This window comes from Xyrauchen texanus, chromosome 12 (genome assembly GCF_025860055.1).
Source record: "Xyrauchen texanus isolate HMW12.3.18 chromosome 12, RBS_HiC_50CHRs, whole genome shotgun sequence".
Taxonomy (NCBI): domain Eukaryota; kingdom Metazoa; phylum Chordata; class Actinopteri; order Cypriniformes; family Catostomidae; genus Xyrauchen; species Xyrauchen texanus.
Genome location: NC_068287.1, coordinates 30,165,887 through 30,189,845, shown reverse-complemented (window position 1 = coordinate 30,189,845; position 23,959 = coordinate 30,165,887). Strand labels below are relative to the sequence as shown.

The following is a 23,959-nucleotide window of genomic DNA, read 5'->3' as shown; positions in this document are numbered from 1 at the left end:
TAGCTTGGATCCTGTCACCATGGCAACAAAGTTGTAATGTTGGATATAACTTTACTAAGATAAGGTTAGCAGGCCATTTGATAACACTATAATCATGTATGATATGTGTCTTTTGGCTATACATGATTATAGTGTTATCAAATGGCCTGCTAACCTTATCTTAGTAAAGTTATATCCAACATTACAACTTTGTTGTCATGACAATGTAATGGCTGTAAACACTGTAATCTGGTAAATGCTGTCTAAATTTATCAAACTAAAATTATGTTATTATGTATAATTTTTACATCTTGTGGACATGCTTTTGAAATAGTGTTAATTAATGTATGTGGTAATTAACATTATGTCACTAATGCTGTTGATTGAGCTCAACTTGTATTGAACCTGAAACATTTCTTTGAATACTGATATATGTAACTATTTAATGAACAATGGTGTCTCTATTTTGCATCTCGCATAAGGCCTTAGAACACCCTTTACCCATGGCTATATTATATGATATGTATGGACGGACGGACGGACGGACGGATGGATTGTCTGGAAGAATGTTCGTAGTGTCTGTAGTGTTTTGTTGCAATCATTTGTCTTCGTACATAGAAAAATGTTAGTGCCCTTTGCTCATGAAGTTTGAGTATGATTTGGGTCTGCTAAAAAGGGCAAAAGAAGCATAATCAGGGGGAAGTAGATGGCACAGAATAAGATGTTTTCATTATAGAGCCTCAGGACTTGCCCTAGCTTGGGTCCTGTCACCATGACAACATTTTTGTAACAGTTTGTGACGCTCTGAGACATGTAAACACATCAAACTACAATTAATCACCTTTTTAATTATGTTCAGGATCACATGATTAACTACTGAATCGAATCCATTAATACAAAAAGAGGAAACAAAAGTCCAGCACATGCACCAAGATTACGGAAACGCTAAAAATAGAATATTGAAAAATACTGTGGTGCGCTCGCATAGACACAGACACATACACTCATGCACGCAGTGATGACTCACTGTCAGGCAGCTATTGTGGAGCTATAATTGTCTTTACCTGTCCATTTTTAGCTTCTGCAGCAGATTATGTAACTGCTGAGCGAATAAGAAAATAGAGGAGGAGGACAGAGAGAGAAAGAGGAATGGAATGCTAATTGAAGGGTTGGATTCTTTGCAGTGTTAAGCACATGGATTTAATAGTGAAGCTGTATTTGTTTATGTAGCTAATTTTGAGGTGATATGCATTTGTACATGCTAATACATACAGGTGTATGGTCCTTACGTATTGGAGGGAAAGGCATTCAGACTATTTCAAAATAATATTCACAAATGCCTCCAGCCCAGTGAATGGAGACATTGTATATTCACATTTATTAATTTGGCTGATGCTTTTATCCAGAGTGACATACAGTGCATTCGAGGTGTACATTTTGCCAGTGTATGTTCCCTGGGAATTTAACCCATGGCAATGGTGTTGCTAGCGCCCAACTCTACTAGCTGGTTTTTGATACCCTCATGTGCCATGTTTTCTGGTTCTCATTTTCAGCTGTCGCACTGCAGGAGCATGCGCTGAAACTAGACCCAGTCCTGGTGTGAGTATTTGAATATCATGATTCAAAGAGACAAATCACTGCCTGCAGGAGGTGATGTCCTATACCTGTACATGGTCTCAGATAGACTGTGACACAAACACACACAAACACCAAAGCCACACAAAATAACTTAGACTAGACAGCGGCTTTCCAGGCAGTGAGCTCAATTCTTATCACCACCTGCAGGCTCAAAGGCTGAGAGATAAAGAAAAAAAAGAGAGACAGGAAAGAGGTGTGCATGACAGTCAGCAGAACAGGAATTTGGAAGACTAGTTTGACTTCAAGCAGAAGCTAAATCAGCAAACTGAAAGCATTTCATCTCCTGAGAGACAGACAGAGAGAAAGGCAGAACGGAAGATGGTAAACAGACAGAAGGAAAGCAAAGGTCTCATTAATGAGGATAATATTTTGCTTAAGTTTTGGATTCACGGGTGGTCCTCAGGATATTTCACAAAATTAATTCTTGTCTCTTAGACAGTTGCACAGTTTAGTGTTTTTAAAATGCTCGCATTTCAGTTGTCGATATCAATACCAGTGAAATTTCACTTACACACATACACTTTACAATAAGGTTGTTTTTGTTATCTTTAGTAAATGCAGCTATCATGATGTAAAAATTAACAATATTTTAACAGCATTTATTAATCTTGTTTAATGTTAATTTATTATAATACAATTGTCCATTGTTAGTCTAGTAGTTCATAATCCATTAACTAATGTTAATATATTAAACTTTTTTTAAATGTAGACATATATAGAAATTAAAATTAACCATTATTATAAATGCTGTAAAAGGATTGTCATATTGACTAATGAGGTAGCATAGTAAAGTTAACATATACAATTATTAAAATGTTACCACCAGTTTTAATACAGCAGGAAAACCTAAGAGCTTTAGACACTCTGAGCAGCTTTTGTCTGCTTTGGTAGGCAGTGGAAAGGGAATGATGTCTCCTAACAGAGGCTTGCCCACTTGGTCATGGATGCCATCACTTTGGCATACCAGGCTCTGGGCGTGCCCTCCCCTTTGGGATTATGAGCACACTCCATGAGTAGTGTTGCATCCTCCTGGGCACTAGCCATGGCGCCTCTCTAGCAAACATCTGTAGAGCAGCGGCTGGGCAGCACCCCAATACCTTTTATAATATCCATATTGAGACAGTTTCGTCCTATGTGTTGACAGGTACGAGCAGGTAAGTGTGCGGGCAGCTGGCCAGGTGTACCGCTTGCGCATAGTGCCTTCCCCCTCCCTGAGGGAAAGATGTGCGTTTTTTCCCATGCGATTTCATGAGACGGAGAACCCTGGATGTTCTTCCTCCTTAGCCCTATGGCTGGCGAATTCGGTGGAGGAATTCATAGCTGTGCCCAGTATGTCTGTTAGTATGCCCTGTACTGGGGTAGGTACTCCACATGTGCTGGTTACCTGTGGTAACCCCTTGTGATGTATTTTCCATGGTACTGTTTCCCAGAGGGCAAATCTGTGTCTCCCTTCGGCAGGGTCCTACCCTGCCTCCGGTCACCGTGCTGTAGAGTTCCTCCCCTCCGGGTAGGACTTACCACAGGACTTCTTCCATATGCGGCTGGTAGTCCATGTAATGTATTCAGGATGTGGTCTCCACTGTGTTTTTTCCTCCTGGGGAAACAACACATTCCCTGATGCGAGACATATGGCCCCAGCCAGAAAAAAATTCACTCTGTGGGGAGAAAAAAAGGTTGCGGCTGACACAGCCTGTTCCCATTGTAGATATATCTTGGGGCATTGGGGAAGGACGTGTGCAGACCAGGTGCACCTACTATTTGGCACGCAGTGGCTTGCCTACACCTGCATCATCAGTCCAAGCAACACAGTTCAGCTGGTTTATCAACACAACGTCGTGAATGAGTGGTTGCGAGCCAACTCCTTTTATACCCATATGTTTGGGGGAGTGGAATGCAAATTTTTCAGTGTACCGTTGCATTTAGCACTGTCCCGCTTCTTTACTTCTTTGTCATGGCCCCTTTCACTTTTAAAAACTTGAATCTCTTTCCACTCATTTGTTGTGGCCATGCAGTCTTTATAGATTTTGTGTTGCAAATCATATAAAAAGTATACTTCCACAAAATCTCTGAGAGACAGCTTCAAAGTTATCCATTATAACAACAGTAACCTAGGTAACAACTCCTCAGTTGGCACACGCGATTTTAAATAAAAGTGTCACATTCAAACCACACCAATGAATAGTTTTAACCAATCATCAATGCTCTTCAACCAGCCAAATTTTCTTGGGTCAAGAATTTCAAAGATGTGCTTGATCAGGAGAAATCTCCCCAAATGAACACCTTGGCAGAACAAAAATGTCACTGCATTTCATCATCATTTGTAAGTGAACAAGTGAAGCCTGTTCACCCAGTAAGTATAAATTAGCCTTTACCATAGCTTTCTGCTCGAACCAGTCTGGACATTCTCCCTTGACCTCTCTCATCAACAAGGCATTTCCGTCAGCAAAACAGATATTGATATTTTGACACATCAATTTTTCGCCCTGCTTATTTATATTAACTACAGAAAAGCAGCTGCTTGTTAGTCAGATAGCCCTTGGGTACCAAACTGAGTCGATACTCATTTCTCTTTACTCAATGGCTGGTACCGTTTCATTGTTTATTTTAGTGTCAACATGGTACCAAAGTACTGGTGCTTTTGACATTCACATTTGATAAATACAACAGAAGACAGAAAGAGACAGAGAGAGAGAGTGTGTGTGTGTGTGTGGTGTGTGTGTGTGGGGGGGGGGTTAGCTAAATCAGTGCAATAATATGAGCCTGAAAATCAGTTGCCTCAAGTCTTTACTGAATGAACTGATAGAATGAGCTCACATGACTCTTGTGCATTATAAAATAACAATGTTCCACAGAGATTCCAATTAAATCTCAGCTGAAAGTGTTGGAGTCAGTAATAGAGCCCATTGCCCTTTATCGTAGTGAGGTGTGGGGCCCACTAACAAGCCATGAGCTTGCCAATTGAAAATGTGCATGCAGAATTTTGGGAAAATAAAAGTACTTTATACCACACAAATAGCACATGTAGGAATTAGGCCTATATCCATAAATATTTAAATATGGCATCTTACATTTTCAAAATGTTTTATATTACATCTGTTAACACCTATTTACCCCTTACTGACTAAGATCCAGGCCCAGAACTGTCCTGCAAAACTAATTAGACCACATTTCAGCACAAAGAAAACCTTATTAGATCACCTAGCAAAGTAAATTGCAAAGATCATGGCAGACTGTTCAAAAACAGTTCCTTTGCAAAGCTAGAATCATATTATGAAAGGTTCACAAGCCATTCATGCTGATATGAGCTGGAAAAAAAAACACAATCCACACTGATATGAGCTGACAAAACATACATAGTCCAAAGCACAGAAATCACATGGCTGGAAACACATCAAAACGTTCAAAGATGTCCATCTATTGCATGTTTTCATACACCAACAATTAAAAATAGTGAAGATGAGCGGAAGAACACGTTCACAATTCATATGTGCTTAAAACAGCAAGACTGGGCTCCAAATGGGCTCTTTTTTCAGAGATGTAAAGACACCACATCTTTTAAAAGCAGCACAAGATTCATGACAATGGTCAAAGAATCAAATCTTCAAATGTTTTATATAAAATGAAATCTAAATAGTCCAGATGGGTCCCCTTTGGTGTTCATGAATAGTGAGGCCACACTTGGCCTGTCTGTCCTGCTCTCTCAGTTTACGAATTGAAGGACCAGTGGGGCCAAGGATGTGATGATGTGAAAGTAGGTGTTGATGTTGTTGGAAGTAGAGAACGATTCATTTTTGCAACTTGATATCAATAAATAATTTTCTTGAATCAGGGATTAAGTTTCTGATATTTATAGTATGTTTTTATTGTAGAATTACCTCTTATATGTCAAAATATCAAGGAAAACTTGATTCCTCATGACATGACCCCTTAAAGCTCAAATTCTACACTGTGCCAAACAATGATAAATTACCCTATATGTTAAGTGAACACAATGAATGTCACAATTCATATTTGCCTATGTACATTGAAAAAAAATGTGAAGCACAGTTAGTTATAGGCTCTGTCTTTTCATTTGAACTTTTTTTTACTACTTATTGCCCTTTACTGTTATTCTATTTTTTTATTTTCATTCCATTTGTATCTTAATATTTTGATAATTTTTTTCATTATTCATTTACATTGCTTTCTTAATATATTTTATTGTTCTTTATCTTTCATTTTTCTTATTTGCACTTATTTGCACTTAGTGACTGCTTTGGCAATACAAACATAATGTTTGTTGGAAAACTCACTAAAACTAAGAGGCAAATTGTGATATAGAGCTTTGCTTACCGAGTTCAAGCGCAGTTCAGTGTGTATTTATAACGGAACATATTTTAAATGCAGTTTGAAGCACCTCCACCTCCAGACATCTCTTCTGAATTGTGCCTTGCGCACTGACACACTGACTGCAGCACTTCTACTCAACAGCCCTTTTTTATCCTTAAAGCATTGCAGCTTTTCTGGTCACACTGTATGCCGTGGCCAAGAAAAGTAAATTTTTTTAGCGAGTCATATGTTGCTGTCAAGTATGTTTATTTTATTATTTACAGTATCAGTAGCTTGACCATCACTGTGTGAAGTGTTTCCATGCCTTTTTCTTATGCCTTTACTAATAATTCAACCAAAAATGAATCATGTACTCACCCTCATGTTGCAAACCCATAGGACTTTATTGGATAATAATAATAATTTTGAAGAACTGAACTGGTGGCTTTTGCCATTAAATAAAATATCTATGTATGACTTTAGAAGACTTGGAATACAACATCTAAATTGCATTGGCCAATTTTACGGTGGTACTTTTATGATGCTTTTCATCTGTTTTGAAGCTTGAAAGAATTAGTCTCTATTTATTGTAATTTCATAGGAAAGACTGAACAAAGCAACTCTTAAAAATTTCAACTTTTGTGTTCCAAAGAAGAAAAAAAAGGTCATGTTGGTGTGGTGATGTTGGCGTGGCCGAGCGATGTCTGTGGAGAGCGAGGCCGGGAGAGGGAGAACGGTAAGGATTGACACCTGTGGGAAATTATCTCTAACATCATTAGAGGTGATTTCTCACAGGTGTCAATCCTTAAAGCTCTTCCTCTCCCGGCATCGCTCTCCACAGACATCGCTCAGCCATGCCCCGATCACCACAATGGGTTTTAAACATTTCAATTTTTGGATAATATTATTTTAAATCTTCAGTGGAAACTATGTCAACTTCAAAATAAAAAGTATTTATGTAACTATTAATGTGCATTAGTGTCAGTCTGGAATGAAACAACATGTTCTGATTATGTGTGCTCCCCAACAACACATTGATGTGGCTCATGTTTAGCATTGTGCAAAACTTCTGCCAAAGTCAGCGGAGGAAGAAGTGACAAGCATGTAAGACAGGGAGAACAAGAGTGAAAGAAAGAGAGAACGCTCTCTGGCTGTTTCATCTACCCGTGAAACACAACCTTCAGAAAAAGCAAGACTGGCAAAGAAATGTTCCTTTTCCACCTGTTCACACCATGTGTTGTATGATTTGCCAGAGGCAAGCCAACAGAATGCTCATTAAAAGAGAAGGTCTAGACATGTACAAATTTTTGCTCTCAGGGTTATGGAGAGTCATGTAAAATTCCACCTTTGATTTTAGAAGTACTAAAGTATCCATATGCTAAGATGCAGATGAGTGCTACATGTCCCATATGGTGAAATGTCATTAAAACTACATCCCTGCCAATTATACAAAATGTCCCTGCTGATGGGGTTTATGACCCACGAGCGGGCAGGTGAAACTTTAACACCCATAAATGTCACGCTCATGCTCAGAGCCATATTGAAAATGATTGTTCCAATACAGGCCATGACCACACGGTGCTTTGTCCATAACCAGACCAAAGCATCGCATTTCACTGTGGGTCATGAGTGGAACCATGAATTGGTTGCTTAAACCTCTGGACTGTATCTTAACTACATAGGTGTATGTGATCCCTTAACACTGGGCACTGCAAGGTGCTGATCTTCAGGGGATAATAGCAGCATGTTAGCTGGTGTCTGGCTGTAAATCTAAAGTCTTGCAGTTCTACTCTCATTAGTGCTATTGAGGTGAATGTAAGCACTTTGTTTGACACTGTGTTTGGAAGAATACAGAGTATGATAGACCGATATATCAGCCTAGGCCGATTAATTGGCCAATATTTTGACATTTTGCGATAATCAGTATCGGCCGAAAATGTATGTTTAAGATATGACTGTGTATAATTTATAAAATCAGATAAAGGCAGCATAAAAGTAATCCATAAGACTCCAGTGGTTTAATCAATTCTTTCTAAAGCAATCCAGTTGGTTTTGGGTGAGAACAGACCAAATATAACTCCTTTTTCACTGTACATCTTGACAGCAGTCTCCTTAGTGATCCTTTTAAGCTCAATTACACTTCCTATAGCGCCATCTAGTGCTCTGCGCATGCATCCAGCACAAGGAAGTGTAATCGAGCTTGAAATAATGATTGTGGCTAGAGACTGCAATGAAGCAATCATGCAAAACCAACTGGATCACTTCAGAAGACATTGATTTAACCAGATATTTCCTACAGGATTTTGTGAGACTGTGGTGGGTGAACCTCGAACTCTCTAGGAGGGTCAGGGTGCATGGTCCCCCGGATTTTTTTTTTTGTACATTTTAAAGTTAAATGCATCAGTCTGGTGCACTTTTAGAGCAGAATTAAGTGGCTAGATCTATGAAGAACTTTGTGCTCTTGTAGTAATTTAATCATAAACACATTGCTTATAAAGATATGAATGGTGATGACATGGCAAAAATGTCACACCCACAAAGCGTAAAAGAGATGTAGTTTAACAGAGTTCACAAATGGTCAAACACAAAATCGACATTAAGCACTGACATGTGAAAAAAGGGAGAAAAAAGGACATTTTAGGTACATGTTCAAATAACATGTCAAAGGTTACATTGTATATTTTTCTAAAATTATGACGATGCCCAACCTTATAGTGTACCTATGCAATCAACTCAATTCTCTGCAACAGAAATGTAAACTGCACTGGGTAGGGGAGGATGCTAATGTCAAATTGTAATTATTAGGGCTGTCGATTTAACGTGATAATTCAGTTAAATCGCAATGTCCCCGGACCGTAATAAGGAAGATTCCTGAGAAATGCATGCTTGTAGTTCCACCTGTTTACTTCAGAGGGCAGTAAGTGAAATTTCAGCTGTATGAGCAATGCACAGTTTATACAGTGAAGAAAACACTTCAGTAGGCAGAACAACACAAACATGCGTTAGGTTCTTGCATTCAAAACACTTGAAGGAGCGCAAATGCAAACTAAGGGATCTCAAGATGTGTTTAAAAATTGAGTATTAAATGTCTAGGTTACAGATGTAACCTCCATTCCCTAATGGAGGGAATGAGACGTTGTGTCAGAGAAGCGACACTAGGGGTCTCTCTTGAGCACCAAATATACCTTTGATCTATGAAAAAAGGAAACCCTTCTTCATTTCGGTTGGAGGGACAGGCTCTATCGCGTCAATGAGTAGCGATTTCCGCGCGCAGGGATTTGGCATGGTCGCCGTGTACTGCTGTAAATCGAATGCCTGCAACGGGGGGCGGGGGCCTGGCAAACTGAATTGCCATGAATCCAGACTAGTCATCCAGGGACAGGTATTTTTGATGTACCTGGCGGGGCGGGGTGGAGCAGATAGTACGGCGTTGTGAGGCCAGGGTGCGTCCCGGAAAAATGAAAGCACTTACCTTGCTCCGCACACCCGGCAGGAGGTCCTATAGTGGCGTCCTCTGGACTCATCAGAACCGGCCGGCTGGGGAAGATTCATGGGGCTGAGGGCAGATCGTCCGTGTCCAGCGTGCCGGGACTGTTGAACTGTGCCGTGAGAACGGCATTTGCGGGCCTGGTGACCCATAGACAGAGGAAATAGCTCTGTTATTGAGAATTTGGGTACCGCAGCCCCGTGTTAGGGGGGTGGCAAATTAAATCAATTCAACAAAAGATTCTCCTCCTGGCCCTCCACTGGACGGAGTGGTCTTACCAGCTCCGGAGCAAATATCTCAGGCTCTGGGTCGAAAGTCTCAGGAGCGCCTGGGAGCCTTCCGGGTCCTCAAGGGGGTCTGTAAGACAGGGAGTGTCTGCTACCTGCGGGGTGCTCAACGCTGGGGCTGAGACCTGGGCCTGGATTGAGGCGGAGTAGGGTGCTTCTTCACCGTGGAGAACTGCTGGGCGAAGTCCTCGACTGTGTCACCGAAGAGGCTGAACTGGGAGACAGGGGCGTTGAAAAAGCAAGTCTTGTCGGTCTCACGCATCTCGACCAAGTTCAGCCACAGATGACGTTCCTGGACCACGAGCTTGGCCATCGCCTGCCCGAGTGCCTGCGCTGTGACCTTCGTGGCTCTGAGGGCGAGGTCGGCCGCTGAGCGCAGTTCCTGCAGCACATTGGGATCAGGGCTACCCCCGTGCAGATCTTTGAGCGCCTTGGCCTGGTGGACTTGCAGGAGGGCCATGGCGTGCAGGCAGCATGTCTGGCGGTGCTGTAGGCCTTCGCGGTTAGCGAGGGTGTTGTCTTATAGGCCTTGGAGGGGAGCACAGGGCAACCCCACCAGGTGGTAGGGCTTCCGGGACATAGTTGGAGTGCAACAGCCCTATCCACCTGGGGAATCGCCATGTACCCGTGGGCCGTCGAGGGTAGCGAGAGCGGATGAGCGAGTGGCTTTGTGACGGGTGGAGAGGGGTGCTCTCCACGATGATGTCAGCTCATCATGCACCTCTGGGAAAAACGGGACCGGGGGGGGGCGAGGCTGTGAGTGGCACCCGGACCCCAGAAACTAGTCATCCAACCCGCGGCCCAGGGGATTCGTCAGATGCCGCGCTCTCTGATGCAGCGGTGAGCTCATCCACCTCGAGCTCCAGAGGATAGGAGGGGTGGGGGTGGGTGGTCCGAGGGGGCGTACCCAGCGGAGCTGCACACGCTGCCATCCCCAAATCGCTTCCATCACCAGCCGCATCATCCTCAATCCCGTGGGAAGAATTTGGAAGTTGCCATGGTCATGCCCTTGCAGTGAGAGCATGAACCATCCACAAACGCAGCCTCGGTGTGATCGCTGCCCAGTCACACGAGACAACATCTGTGGCCGTCTGAAGCGGAGAGCACTCTACCGCATCCAGGAACTACACAGGGGCGGAAAGGCGTTTTTAAAAAGACGCGTCCTGAAAAGGATGTTCAACGCCATCATCCTGTGTATTGCTGTTTTAGTGAAATATACTCTTTTAGTAGGAAATCACTCTTTTAAATAACTCTTTTAGAGTTTCTCTGCGCTGTAGGAGAATAGTCGCTGTAATGCGCCATCGATCCATCAGCGTGCAGAGCGTCAGAGCAAAACTGGATCGGGTGTGACACGCAGCAGACTGCATGCACTACCATCGGCTCTGAAGAACATTTCTGAATGAACTCAATGTATTTCCTCACCTTTATACCCGTATGTCCGGGGGCGGGGTATGTAAATACTGTCTACCAACTTCTCATTGACCTTTTTTCATTGATCAGAGGCATATTCGGCGCTCAAGAGAGACCCCTAGTGTCGCTTCTCCGACACAACGTCGAGAGAGCGACAGACGGAGAACTATATTTAACTTGACACAGTGACCTAAATATTTTATGTTTATGACAACACACCTGAGACGCTACACAAGCATGTCTGACGCAGGTGGAAAAAGATACAAGGCAAGTGAATGATGACTTTGGCTATTATTCTCAATTTGGTTTTCACTGAAGAAAATAAAATCACAGGAAAAGGTTAGGGTTAGGTAAAGGATTTTGTTAGACCTATTTGTTTTACACAATAGTTTGCACTAAAATAACCAAGTGCACTCAGAATTATATCACCTTGAGGCACACTTGGTCTGATCGATTTTAATCTAGCTCAAATAAGTAATTTCAACTTAATTATTTGTTTGTGTAGGAAATCAAAAGCTTTTGGCTCTCATAATGAGCCTGACACAAGAGCACAATTACCTGGAGAAATAAATGATTGTCATTAGACAACACTACATTACGGTTGTGGTAGATTGATTCTTTAATTGACTGCTTCCTAAATTGCCCTGTAGAATAAATTGAATATTGATTTCTCCAAAAAAAGGGCCATGATCAGATTTGTATTCGTTCTCCGAAATCACATTTAGTCAGGAATCATAAATACACAACATTTCTCTTTTTTTCTTCTTGATATTAAAATTAAATGTTGTGGCATTCATGAGGTAAGCTAAAATAGACATTGACTGATGCAGGCAAGTAGGTTTTTGTTTACGTGTTCAGAGCCTTGTGTTTAAAGACACATTTCATAATTTTTTTAAGCCCTGCTGAATAACTGCTAAGGCCAGTTTAAGGTGGTTTTCTGGTTTTAGCTAGTCACAGGCTTGTCTAGTTTGATTGTTTTAGAGGGGTTTTGGGCACTAGTCAGTTGGTCATGCAGGGACATTGGCTAAATCCAGTGGCGGGCCATGCATTTTAAATCTAGGCCTTCAGTGTGATTCATGCCATTAAGAAAACATAGTTTCACAATGAATAAGATACCCAATGCCTTTGGGCATCATAAATTATGTCACAGCTAACTAGTAATACCAATTGACATTTTAAAAACACGTCCACGCACAAAAGCCAAAACTTGAAACGCTAAAGAACTCAATGCTTAAGCAAGCCTTTTTAACTGCAGCATGACTGTTTGTGAAATGAACGTCTCCCGAACAGACATTCAAAAAACATAATTTTTCATATGAATCTACCAAGGAGGTCTATAATACCTGGAAAACATACAATTTCATTTCGTCAGGGTACACGGTTATGCTGCATTCCATTAAAGTTGGATGTGGGATATTGGGATATACGTGATGTCTCCAAACGTAAATGCATTCCGTTCCCCGATATTCAGAACTGCAGCATTCCCGTTAGCTTAGCAGGGGTTTGACTCTCATTAGAGATCTCTCCTAGCAGCCCAACTGATAAACAATGCTGCAGCACTAGCATTTGTGCTACAGACATTTGTGCTTCAGGTGTACGATTATCAAAAGAGATTATAATGTTTTATACACCTGTTTCTGCAGGCGTTTGTTAAACAAGCTTTAATATCATGTAATGTGGAAACTAACTCATGTATCGATATTACTTAATAAAGTGAATGTTTATCACTTACTTTGTATATCTCCCTGAGTGTAGACATGTCTGTGTGACATCATGCCCCTGCATCTCAGCGAAATCAGGAAGTTCTGCATGAGCCTACAAATAATTCTGAATTAAAGATGCATTCCATTGCACTTTTCTAGTAGGAAGTTGTAAAATCCAACTTTCCAAGTTGAATGGAATGCAGCACTACTTTTCAAAACTTGATCCGACACTGAATGCCCAAGCAGCCTAATTTACTCTTAGAAAACTCCTTATGTTGCTATAACAATGCAAAAAGCACTTACCAATTTACATGAAGGGAAAATCTATCCTCTTTTCCTGTTGAATTAATTAAGCAATCATGCAGAACATCTCGTGTTTTTAAATCCATGAGGATCTCTTTCTCAATGGCTGTAGCAGCAGTGATGACGATCTCGCACTCGTTTTCAAATTACGTACATCACTTATAGCTGTAGCAGCAGTGGCCACTCAAGGCCAGCTAGGCCTCGACCGGAACATGATTTTAAGATCACACCCACCAAGAACAAATAAATCAATCTGATTGGCTGATGAATCCGTCAATCTGACTTTAGTTGCTCATTCATTTGCAATGTTGAGGGATTCTGTGGAAATTCTGAAGACCTGATGGGGTGGAGCTCAAATATTTTTTGGAAAAAGTTGTCACAATTTGCTTGTAAGCATAAAGGAATAAATTTTGACTGGATAAACGTTTAGTTTTTCTCTATTTGTTTGTAGATTAATTAAGAGTGGAAAGCAGTTAAAAATATAGGCAAAAAGGTGATTGATTTTGAAAGGATGAAAAATATTTATTTATTTATTTGGCATGTTAGGCCAGCAGAGAAGGCTTTGCTGCCCCTGAGAAACCGCCACTGGCTAAATCAGCTTAAACCAGCTAAGACCAGCAAACCATCTTAAGGCCTTTTACACACAAGTTGAATCGTGCAGCGACAAAGCAAACCTTTTTTTTTTCGGTGAGTGTCGAATTGTTTTTTCTTCGTCCGGCGAAGAAATGCCTTGACAAATAATATATCAGCTTTAGATCACGTGTCAGAAGCTGTTGCAGTTACCAGAACTAGATCACCTGGTGGCACTAATGCACAGACAGCTGTTCACCACTGGCATTAAATGCTTAATAAATTTAAGAAATCCTGATACAGCAGTGAGAATGTACATTTGCATTAAATCTATCATATGGGTTCTCTTAACATGTAAATGATATTGCTGCAGCACTGCCTTGCATCTCCTTTAAATGTGTACACTTATATTGTAATTTATTCCAGCTGCATTGTTTTGCTTTTGCATTTAATCTTATATATTTAATATAATTTATATATCAAGGCAGCTTTGTATCACTTTTTTAATAAATAAATGTATGGATCTTAAGTGTATTTCTTCTCCAAATATTGATAATATTAAAACTATTGCTGGGACTTGCAGTTCACTCAGTGTGCCTTTGAATACCAAAAACAAAATCGTTATTTCTTTTTTTATTCTTAATAGTCATTAGCAGTATTAAAGTATATTGTTACATCGTTAAACGATGATCATGCACTGCTTGAGTGATGACACTGACACGAGCATTTTCACATAGCAGCGTTTACTAACTCGTTCACTATACAGATGATACACTGAATTGTTCTGCGCATGTACAATATACAACAGGGAACAAGTACGGAGTGTCATAAGGAGGAAACATTAAACGTTTAGAATGCAATACACAACATATCTAATAATGGGTCAGACTGAAGATGGGTTTGTTGGGTGGGATCTGTATTTTATAGCTTGCACTCTTGGAGCATTTACATTTCATCACGCTTAATTAGTAACATGCAGGGTTTTAAGCAAATATAACACAAGTAAATATACATGGCATTGAGATAGTCAAACATTTGTTTTAACAGTCATTATGAGTGTGCACTATGCAGTGATTTTAAACAAATGCATTTATCAGTAAATACATATAATTAATATTGTTCAATATGATAACATGTTTTAACCATTACACCATTTTTTCATTTGATTCTTTCTAATCACACCTCAGACTGTGTATTCATGATTATACTGTCATGTTGTCCAGCATGTGAACTAAAATAGTTTGTGAAGTGTTTCAAAAGTTTTCTTTCTCATTGAGAAAATCAACAACACACTCGTCATCGCTGCTTCAGCTTTTTTCGATCTGCTTGCTACAGAATAGTTTGCTGTTCTTGTTGGTTTTGCAAACTTGTCAAGGGGTTATTTCTTCTAACCTGGTTATGGATGGAGGGTGGACCAGCTCATAGGTCTGTTGAGCCGCTGGTGTATCGGTGTAAAATTGTCACCTATTGTAAAGGCGTGAATGTGCTAACGCTTTCTATGGGACAGGACCATTTCATATATGCTTTTAGCATTGTGAATTAATTTCCACAAAGAATTTTGCTAAGCTGCTACAGGATGCGTGGAGTGTATGCAGGAGTGTGTGGCTGTGTTCAGGCTTAGCCCTTTGCACAGCTGCTCTTTGAAGCTCTACGGCTGTAAGACTCCTTTCAAACTCCATCATTAAGACCAAACCTGTGACAGTGAAGGAGAACCTTTCCCTGAACCTACCCTTTCATTAAAGTCTGAGCGTTTGTGTCTAGAAGTGGTTAGGGTGTTCTGTTTTCTTTTTCAAAGTATACTATGTTTTAAGTCATCTTAAAGCTATTGAATTACAATTGACTATTCACGTCTAATTTTAAGGGAGATTTAAAACGACCTTCTGAAGTATGCATTACATATCTCTACCACACGTTCATTGCGCTTTCATCACTTTATTGCATGGGACAAAATGTTTGTAGGTAAACCCCCAAAATCAATTAAATTGAAACATGTTAACTCTACAATAACATTTTTAATGTGTACTTAGTGGGGACCTAGTGGGCCGCTTCTGTGACCGGGCCTGTGACTACATTCCCGGTTGATGCTCAAACCCCAATTGATGGACCTGCACTTGCAGTACACAGAGCATTGTTGTTAATATCTGTGTATTATTAACTCTGGTGATGTGTGCTTGTGTCCCAGGAGAATCTGTGGCTGGACAGTGTCTCTCTGCTCATTAAAGACTCCTTTGAAGGAGAGATGCTGATGATTGACAACCTCTCTGGCTCAGTCTTCCATCATTACTCCTCCCCACTTGTCTGCAAAGACTGCAGGAGTCATCCGCAAGAGGTACCGCTTCAAAATGACTGTATCAGTGTTTGTTGCATGTGCACTCATGGATATAAAAAGCAACCAATATACCAGAACAAAAAGCAGTTGAAGGATTTATACAATAATACGACTCCATAAAATTGTATATGTTTCTAATCTAATCAAGCTTAATATTAGGATGAATAACTTGCCTTTAGAATAGCTCATTTGAAATCTCCTGGATTGGACTTGAAAATCTTGATAAAATCTGAATTTCAGCAATGAATGGATGAGAAGGAGGGACATTTGAGGACACCATGTTTAACCATATCTGTAAAATGAAACAAAATATCAAAAACGATTCTACTACTATGTCGACTAATCTGTCATTGTACTATAGCCCATCATTTAATGTAAAAAACATTTATGTTCACACACTATCTCCCAATGGTTGTGTTCATCACAGTGACAGACAGGACAGAGGCAGTTCAGGAAAGAATTCAAGCAGTAACCTCCACACCTGTCAGTCCTCCATTCTGACTAGCTGCCAACAATGTCAGCCTATCATTCTGTCTCCACTGTTTCTGCTCTCCATCCATCATTGATTTGCAAGCTCTTTTCTCCCTCACACTCTATTTCACTCTAAAAGTCTCTCCCATATTTCATTTTAAAAAAATTTGGAAAGACATCATCACCTTGTCAGAAATTAACCATCTTGTCCATAACAATTGAATAGTTATTTTGATAGTTTTAGGATTCAGTTGAATGTTCTCTCCAAACTTTATAAAGCCATTGGTGTGGTACACCGTAAAAGACTGTGTAAATTAAATTACTAGGGAAGGTTTCTAATTATTAAAACTCACTCTTTGTCTCATTATTCGCTGCTGTAAATTGTGACTCATAGCAGATCCACATGGCTGAACTGGAGCAGGCATCTCTGAGGTCGGAGCAGCTCTCAGATAAGTCATCCTCTCCAGCACTACCTGATGACCTCAGTCTGGATGAGCAGAGTGTCTACCAGATGGCTGCCAAGGTGAACTTGCTCTCATGAAGATGATTTTTTTGTTGTTTTTCAAAATAACGCACACCCACATATCTGACATAATCATCTAAGTGTCCTGACAATTTGAAATGTTCAGATATATTTAAGATCTTTAAAAAGTATTTGCTGAAACGACTCTGAATTTTTGGTACAAGATTTTAAAGGAAACAAGTCTTCTCTGTGAACCATTTCACATTGAGTCAGACATATTGTACTGTGATGATCTGTCATACTTTTTATTATTTGGATGCACATTTTTTTGTTTTGTTTAGTTTTGTTTTAATCATTAAGAGTAGGAATGTTACTGTGTGAGTTTTTGACAGTAAGATGATGGTTTTGATGATTTAAAAGCACCAAAGCTAAACTGTTAAACTCACTAGTTTGTTGTTGGACAACTAGTTGAACATCCTGTCTAATTTGTAGGATGTGTACCTTTACATGACTTCTGTCTCTTTACAACCGTTGTCTTCAAGAACCTTAGTCATTAAAATGCTCCCAAACAGCCGATTTAAGTCGCTGTGATTTTTTTTTTTTTTTGTGGATTTTTCTTTGGTTTTGCTTTGCTTTGTTTATTGTTATGCCCATTGATGGCATATGCCGAAAATTCCGCATCAGACTCTGTGTTACTAGGAAAACTTTATTTTTCTGCAAAAATGCAAAATCTTTACCTGTATAATGTTTTCCATTGATTCTAATATCTGCTATCTGCTTTATAAACTGCTGTAATCTTTTAAATCTCATGCTATGGGCATTTAATGAACTATAATCAGTGAGAATGACAACAAACACACTAATTAGATAGAAGAAATCAAATAACTAAGTAAGCACTTAATCTAAATCCTGCAGCATCCTGGTGCATGTGTTTCTTGACAGGGAGAGGAGGAAGCTTTGCAACTCTGCCATCCTAATTCTTCTGCTGACTTTGAACATCTCTTGCTATTTGTTAGAGACAATGTAGAAAGAGGCAGGAGAATATGTGGGGCAGATGGCTCAGTAGATCCTGCAGAGCCTAATTATTTCTTAATCTCTTTTACTGTTATTGAGAAGAGCCTTGAATGCAGGGAGTTTATTTTAACATGAAGCCGAGGAAATACTGTAAATTTTGAGGCTTCAGAGAGCCTGAAGTCTCCCCAGGATCATGAAAGCTCTAACATGCTAATGTTTCTGCTCAGGAAAGGGGCTATGATGATTGCCTAAACTCAGAAGGTCATAGCAGGTTGCAACAATCCTCTCAGGTTCACATCACTGGGGCAGAAGAAGGGACAGCAGGGCATGGGGCTGCTTCTCCAAATCAGCTTCACAACACACCTGCTCGCCACAGTATAGGTAATGAGGCACCTTCACACACATGCAGGCCTGTGTTATTATCATTTATGAAAACTAAAAGAAAATATTTTGTTAACTGAAATAATAGAAAAACTATCATGAAGCTAGACTAGCAAACATTTTCATGACAATTTTTGTTTTTACAATTTTGATACACATTACAAAATGAAAACTAAAATAAAACTAGAAGTCAGAATGAAAACAAATGCAACATAACTAACTTGTTATGACAAATTATGAAAAACGAGAAGAAGCAAGACCTTTACTACACTGCAATTTACACTAACTGTACTTAGTATAAAATGCATTAGTAAACATTCATAAGGGATAATGTTGTTCCCGTCTTTTTGTGAAGGTGGACTTCCCTGTACTAGCAGTAATCAGGAGGACACAGACGTTCCTGGAGGTTTGTGCAGATCTATATCTCCCATTCATCTCCCTGCTCAATTCTTCAATCCAGCAGCCCTCCCTGCACCCTCAAGGGGCCAACCAGGACACAAACCAAGAGGGCTCAGGCTTACTTCCCCAGACTCATGGGCTTCTCTGCGCTCTCCTGGAGCTAATACCAGACTTCTCACCACACAGGTATGAGCTTACATGCATATACAGTGGTAAGATAAAGTATGTGAATCCTTTGGAATTAGCTGGTTTTCTGCATTAATTGGTCATAAAATTCTCATCTTCATCAAAGTCACAAGTATAGACAAAGAAAATGTTCTTAAGCTAACAATACACAAACAATTATAATCTTTCATGTTTTTATTTAACAGTAGTTTTTATTTTATTTAGCTGTGGACAGAGTAAGTGACCCTTGGATTCAATAACTGATCGATCCTCCTTTGGCAGCAATAACCTCAAACAAATGTTTCCAGTAGTGTGGATTAAACCTGCACATTGTTCAGAAGAAATTTTGGACCATTCTTCTTTACAGAACTGCTTCAGCTCAGCCATATTCTTAGGATGTCTGGTGGGAACAGCTCTCTTGAGGTCGTTCCACAGAATCTCTAGTGGGTTAAGGTCTGGGGTCTGACTGGGCCACTCCAGAAGATGGATTTTCTTTTTTTGAAGCCATGCTGTAGTAGCTGCATTTACTTTATGTTTAGGATCATTGTCCTGCTGCATCACTCAACTTCTACTGAGCTTCAGATGCTGCACAGCCACCATGACATCATCCTGTAGGATATCTTGATAAACTTGGGGATTCATTGTGTACTGGATTATGTCAAGCAGTACAGGCCCTGAAGCTGCAAAGCATCCCCTAATCATGATGCTCCACTGTACTTCACCTTTGGGATGATGTTTTCATGTTGGTATGCGGTGCCCTTTTTGTGCCATACATAGTTATGCATGTTCTTCCCAAACAATTCAACCTTAGTTTTATTAGTCCACAAAACATTTTCCAAGTAGCATGTTTTTGTTGGAAAGCAGTGTCTTCCTTCGTGGTATCCTGCCATGGACACCATGCCTGGTTAATGATTTCCGTATAGTAGACTCATGAACAGAGATGTTCCAATGATTCCTTCAAGTCTTTAGCTGTCACTCAAGGGTTCTTTTTTTACCTCATTGAGCATTCTGCTGTGTGCCCTTTAAGTCATCTTGGCTGGACGGCCACTTCTAGGGAGAGTAGCCACAGTACTAAATCAACTCCATTTATTTACAATTTGTGTAAAACTGTGGACAGATGATTATCTAAACTTTTCGAGATAACTTGGTAACCCTTTCCAGCTTTATGCAAAGCAACAATTCTTGATCATAGGTCTTATAAGAACTCTTTTTTTGCTAGGCATAATCCAATTCAGCAGATGCTCCTTGTGAATAGCAAACTCAAACTGTTTGAGTGCTTTTATGAGTCAAAGTAGCTCTAACCCACACCTCCAATCATGTTTCATTAATTGAATCTAGGTTTGCAAAAATAAATGCAGGTAATTCCAAAGGGTTCACATACTTTTTATTGCAACTGTATACATCTTATGCATTGGTTTACCCTAGTGGTTCTCAAACGTTTTTGCTTCAGGACCCAAATTGTACATTGGAAATCAAGTACACCAATACAGTACCAAATTATTTGTCAAACAAACATTGGCCCAAGCATATGCAAAATTACTACATAAACTATGACTTACATTTTTTTCATAAAAATAAATTTACATGATATTTGAAATGCATATATTTCTCTTGAAATTTTGAAGCCAATATTTCACCTCACAAAATGTATTGTGTTTGGCACAAAACATGTTTATTCTTGTTCCAAATGGAACCCTATGTAATCTTGGTAATACTTGTATATTTTCTTTTTCATTGCATACAGTATTTCACAGCATTTTGTCAATGGTTTTGAGGATGAGGGAATGTTATGCACCCTGTCCATTCGGCGAGCCTCCCAAGTAACAGATACATTTATGCCTAAATAAAGTTTGATTGGACGTTCAGCCTTGGATGTCAAGAAATGGAAAATGTTTCCTCCGCCCTTTAATTTTGCTATCCCAACTACACACAATTATATGGTTAGCTACATTTTGTAACAACAATTTTTATTTTTTCCCTACTGTTCACAATCAGACCAGACCTGTGTCATATTGTTGGTTCATGACCCTCCAGTTTTTTTGTGTGTGTTTTTAAAAAAAAAATGTTTTATTAATGTACAACTAAATTGAATCTCAGTACCAAGTTACTAGTTAAACACTCTCTATGTTTCTCCATCTTTAGTATTCTTCTTACAGTGACTCCTCACTGGCTACGGGCAGCTCGGAGAGCAGCCTTCCAACGACCATGGAAGAACGGCACAGTTTCATTGTATCGGCCCCTCAAAACTCTGAGCTCCCCGTGACCCTCTTGGACACACTCCTTGATGAGAGCACCACTTTCTCAAAAGAGACCCTGAGACCCAGTCCTCCAGCTGCACAGAAACTCCATACCACCAGGGGACACCAGCGCAGCAAGAGCAGCTGTGGCACCACTGATGAGAATATAGGGATGGTACGGTGCAGCTCAAATCAGACCTGCGACAGCCAACAGCTCACAGAGACGCAGAGTAGTCTATCACTCACATCACTGCATCTGCCCAGCTCTCTTGTGCTCCCATCTGTGAAAAAGTGCAACAGCACTGGCAGCTTAGACCAGGGCACTCTCACAACCCAAGAAAAGGAGGGAAGACCAATTTTTGCACAAGAGCCACAGGGTAGTCTTGCAAGCTCATGTAAAGAAGGGGAGAAAGAGGGAAGAGAGGGACTGTCGGAAGCAACACAGGAAAAAGGCGGGGAAAGTACAAGCCAAATAACAATTGTGGGCTCCAGAAAAAATAGATGAAACTCTCTACCTGGTGTTAGTTATTTCCAAGGCTTACTACTCTATCCCTCTGTTTTGTTTAGGTTTTTTCAGGGAGGAGTTTGACATGTGGCACTCTCTCGAAAAAAAAATTCTCTAATTTCCTGTTTTGATTTGTGACCTGTTAACATTTTGTATTTGCTCTTGGCACTGGTTTTAGGACTGTAGAGAAACTGAATGGTGGAAATTAAGAGAAGCAGTTCAGCCCCTCAGTGCATGATTAGTGACTGAAGGGACTGTTCAAACAGCTGTTTGTGCAACCTAAAGGATGACAGAGAGACAATATGCTGTACAGGCAAAGCTACAGGCAAAGTCAGTATGCTGGATTCAGTGAGAGATTGGGTGCTTTTTGTGGATTAGTTTAAAAGATAAATCAAAGAAGTTCAAAAGTATATAGATTAACTCAAAAGATGAAGACAGTAGGCTTTTCTAAAAAAAAAATAGGTTGATGCCAGGTTTAATGATTACATGTAGTTAAATTACAAAGAGGGGTTTAGGATGTTAACTTTTTTAGTATACACATTTTTATATAGGTAATGCGTTCAAATGTCAGTTTGTTTTGTTTGTGTTTGTTAGTCTTTATTTAGTTGAGGAGAGATAGATTGATCTTTCTATCTGTCTAGTCATTTATTTATTTATGTTTAGATTTATTTATATATATATATTAATTTGATATTATATTTCATTCAGGGGCAAATGTAGAATTATGTAATCTCCTACCATTTGCATTAGGAGACCAAGAAAATACAGTCAAAGGGACAAATAACATTACTTTGCATGATGGAGTCCAATTGAACAAATTTAAAACCACATGAAGATGTCAATGCTGGATGATAGCAGTAAGATTTTTACTCATATATTTTTTTATCTATATGCTCTGGATTAAGGAATAGGTGATACACGTGTTGTGGTCACTTTGTCCTCCCCACAACCCAAAACGTTTCTCTATGTGACTTTATTCCGTGCAAGTGGCTTCCATTTTTATAATTTTGGTTAGGTGGAGGGGACTTTTGTATGCTTGGATGAACAGGACCAAGCTAAAATAAATAAATAAATAAAAAATGAAGAAACAACCTGAGACTGTGGATTACATTTACTCTTGGAATTTTTCTTGGATTAAAAACAGCCAGACACAAAGGATTATGAACAAGCCATGGGATCTATAAGTTTCTACAAGGACCCGGGAGCTTCTACTGTGTTTTGTTCCTTGGATGGCATGTCAGATGAGGAAAATGCAAGACGGTGATGGTTAACTTTGATTTTGACATAAATAGGTTGATTGGATTTGCAGCAGAATCAATTATTTAGACATTAATTTTCTTTAGCATGGTTACCAGACTGCAGTAGGAAACATCTTATTTATTACTCCTACTCTTTACAAACTTCACTCGTTATTCCATCTAGCTTGGACTCAATTGGTTAATTTTTCATGTGCAAATGGAGCATCTTTAAAAAAAAAAGAATGTAGCTATGACACTCCAAATATTCAAGATGAAGTCTTAAGTATCCCTGATGTGTTTTAATTTTATAAAATCCTGTTGATGAACTTCATTGTCATTTGATTGATAGTGATCGTCTATCCATAGAGTGGGGATCTTTGTACATTACATCAGTTGTGTTGTGGTTAAAGGGATAGTTAAACTAAAAAATTAAAATGTTTTCATCATTTACTCACCCTCAAGCCATCCCAGATGTGTATGACTTTCATTCTTTTGCGGAACACAAACAAAGATTTTTAGAAGAATATCTCAACCCTGTAGGTCCATAAAATGCAAGTGAGTGGTGATCATATAAAGGCAACATAAAAGTAATCCATAAGACTCCAGTGGTTAAATGTATGTCTTCATAAGCAATTTGATAGGTGTAGGTGAGTAACAGATCCATATTTAAATAATTTTTTACTATAAATCTCCACTTTTGCTTTCACATTCAGCAATTGAAAGTGGAGATTTATAATTAAAAAAGTTATAAAAAAGATTGAAATATTGATCTGTTTCTCACCCAAAGTAATTTCATCGTTACAGAATACACAATAAACCACTGGAGTCGTATGGATTACTTTTTGGAGCTTGAAAGGTTTGGTCACCATTCACTTGCATTGTATGGACCTACAGAGCTGAGATATTCCTGTAAAAATCTTAATTTAAATGAATGTCATACACATCTATGACATGAGGGTGAGTTTATGATAAGATAATTAAACATTTTGGGTGAACTATCCCTTCAAGTCAGGACCAAGTGTAGGATTTGTCATTATAATCTTACATATTCCATTCACGCCGCTCATCAAAG

General features: G+C 39.6%; 1 protein-coding gene across 1 annotated transcript in view; it reads left to right on the top strand.

The window, feature by feature from the left end:
• The window catches only part of cacna1ia (calcium voltage-gated channel subunit alpha1 Ia), a 208,435-nt gene extending 185,036 nt beyond the window's left edge, over window positions 1-23,399 (top strand). The window contains exons 32-36 of the mRNA XM_052139594.1: window positions 15,868-16,014; window positions 16,880-17,008; window positions 18,190-18,343; window positions 18,699-18,928; window positions 21,050-23,399. Of these exons, the coding sequence (XP_051995554.1) occupies window positions 15,868-16,014; window positions 16,880-17,008; window positions 18,190-18,343; window positions 18,699-18,928; window positions 21,050-21,649 (1,260 nt within the window). The 3' untranslated portion in view covers window positions 21,650-23,399. The remainder of the gene's footprint in view (window positions 1-15,867; window positions 16,015-16,879; window positions 17,009-18,189; window positions 18,344-18,698; window positions 18,929-21,049) is intronic.
• Window positions 23,400-23,959: the final 560 nt, after the last annotated feature.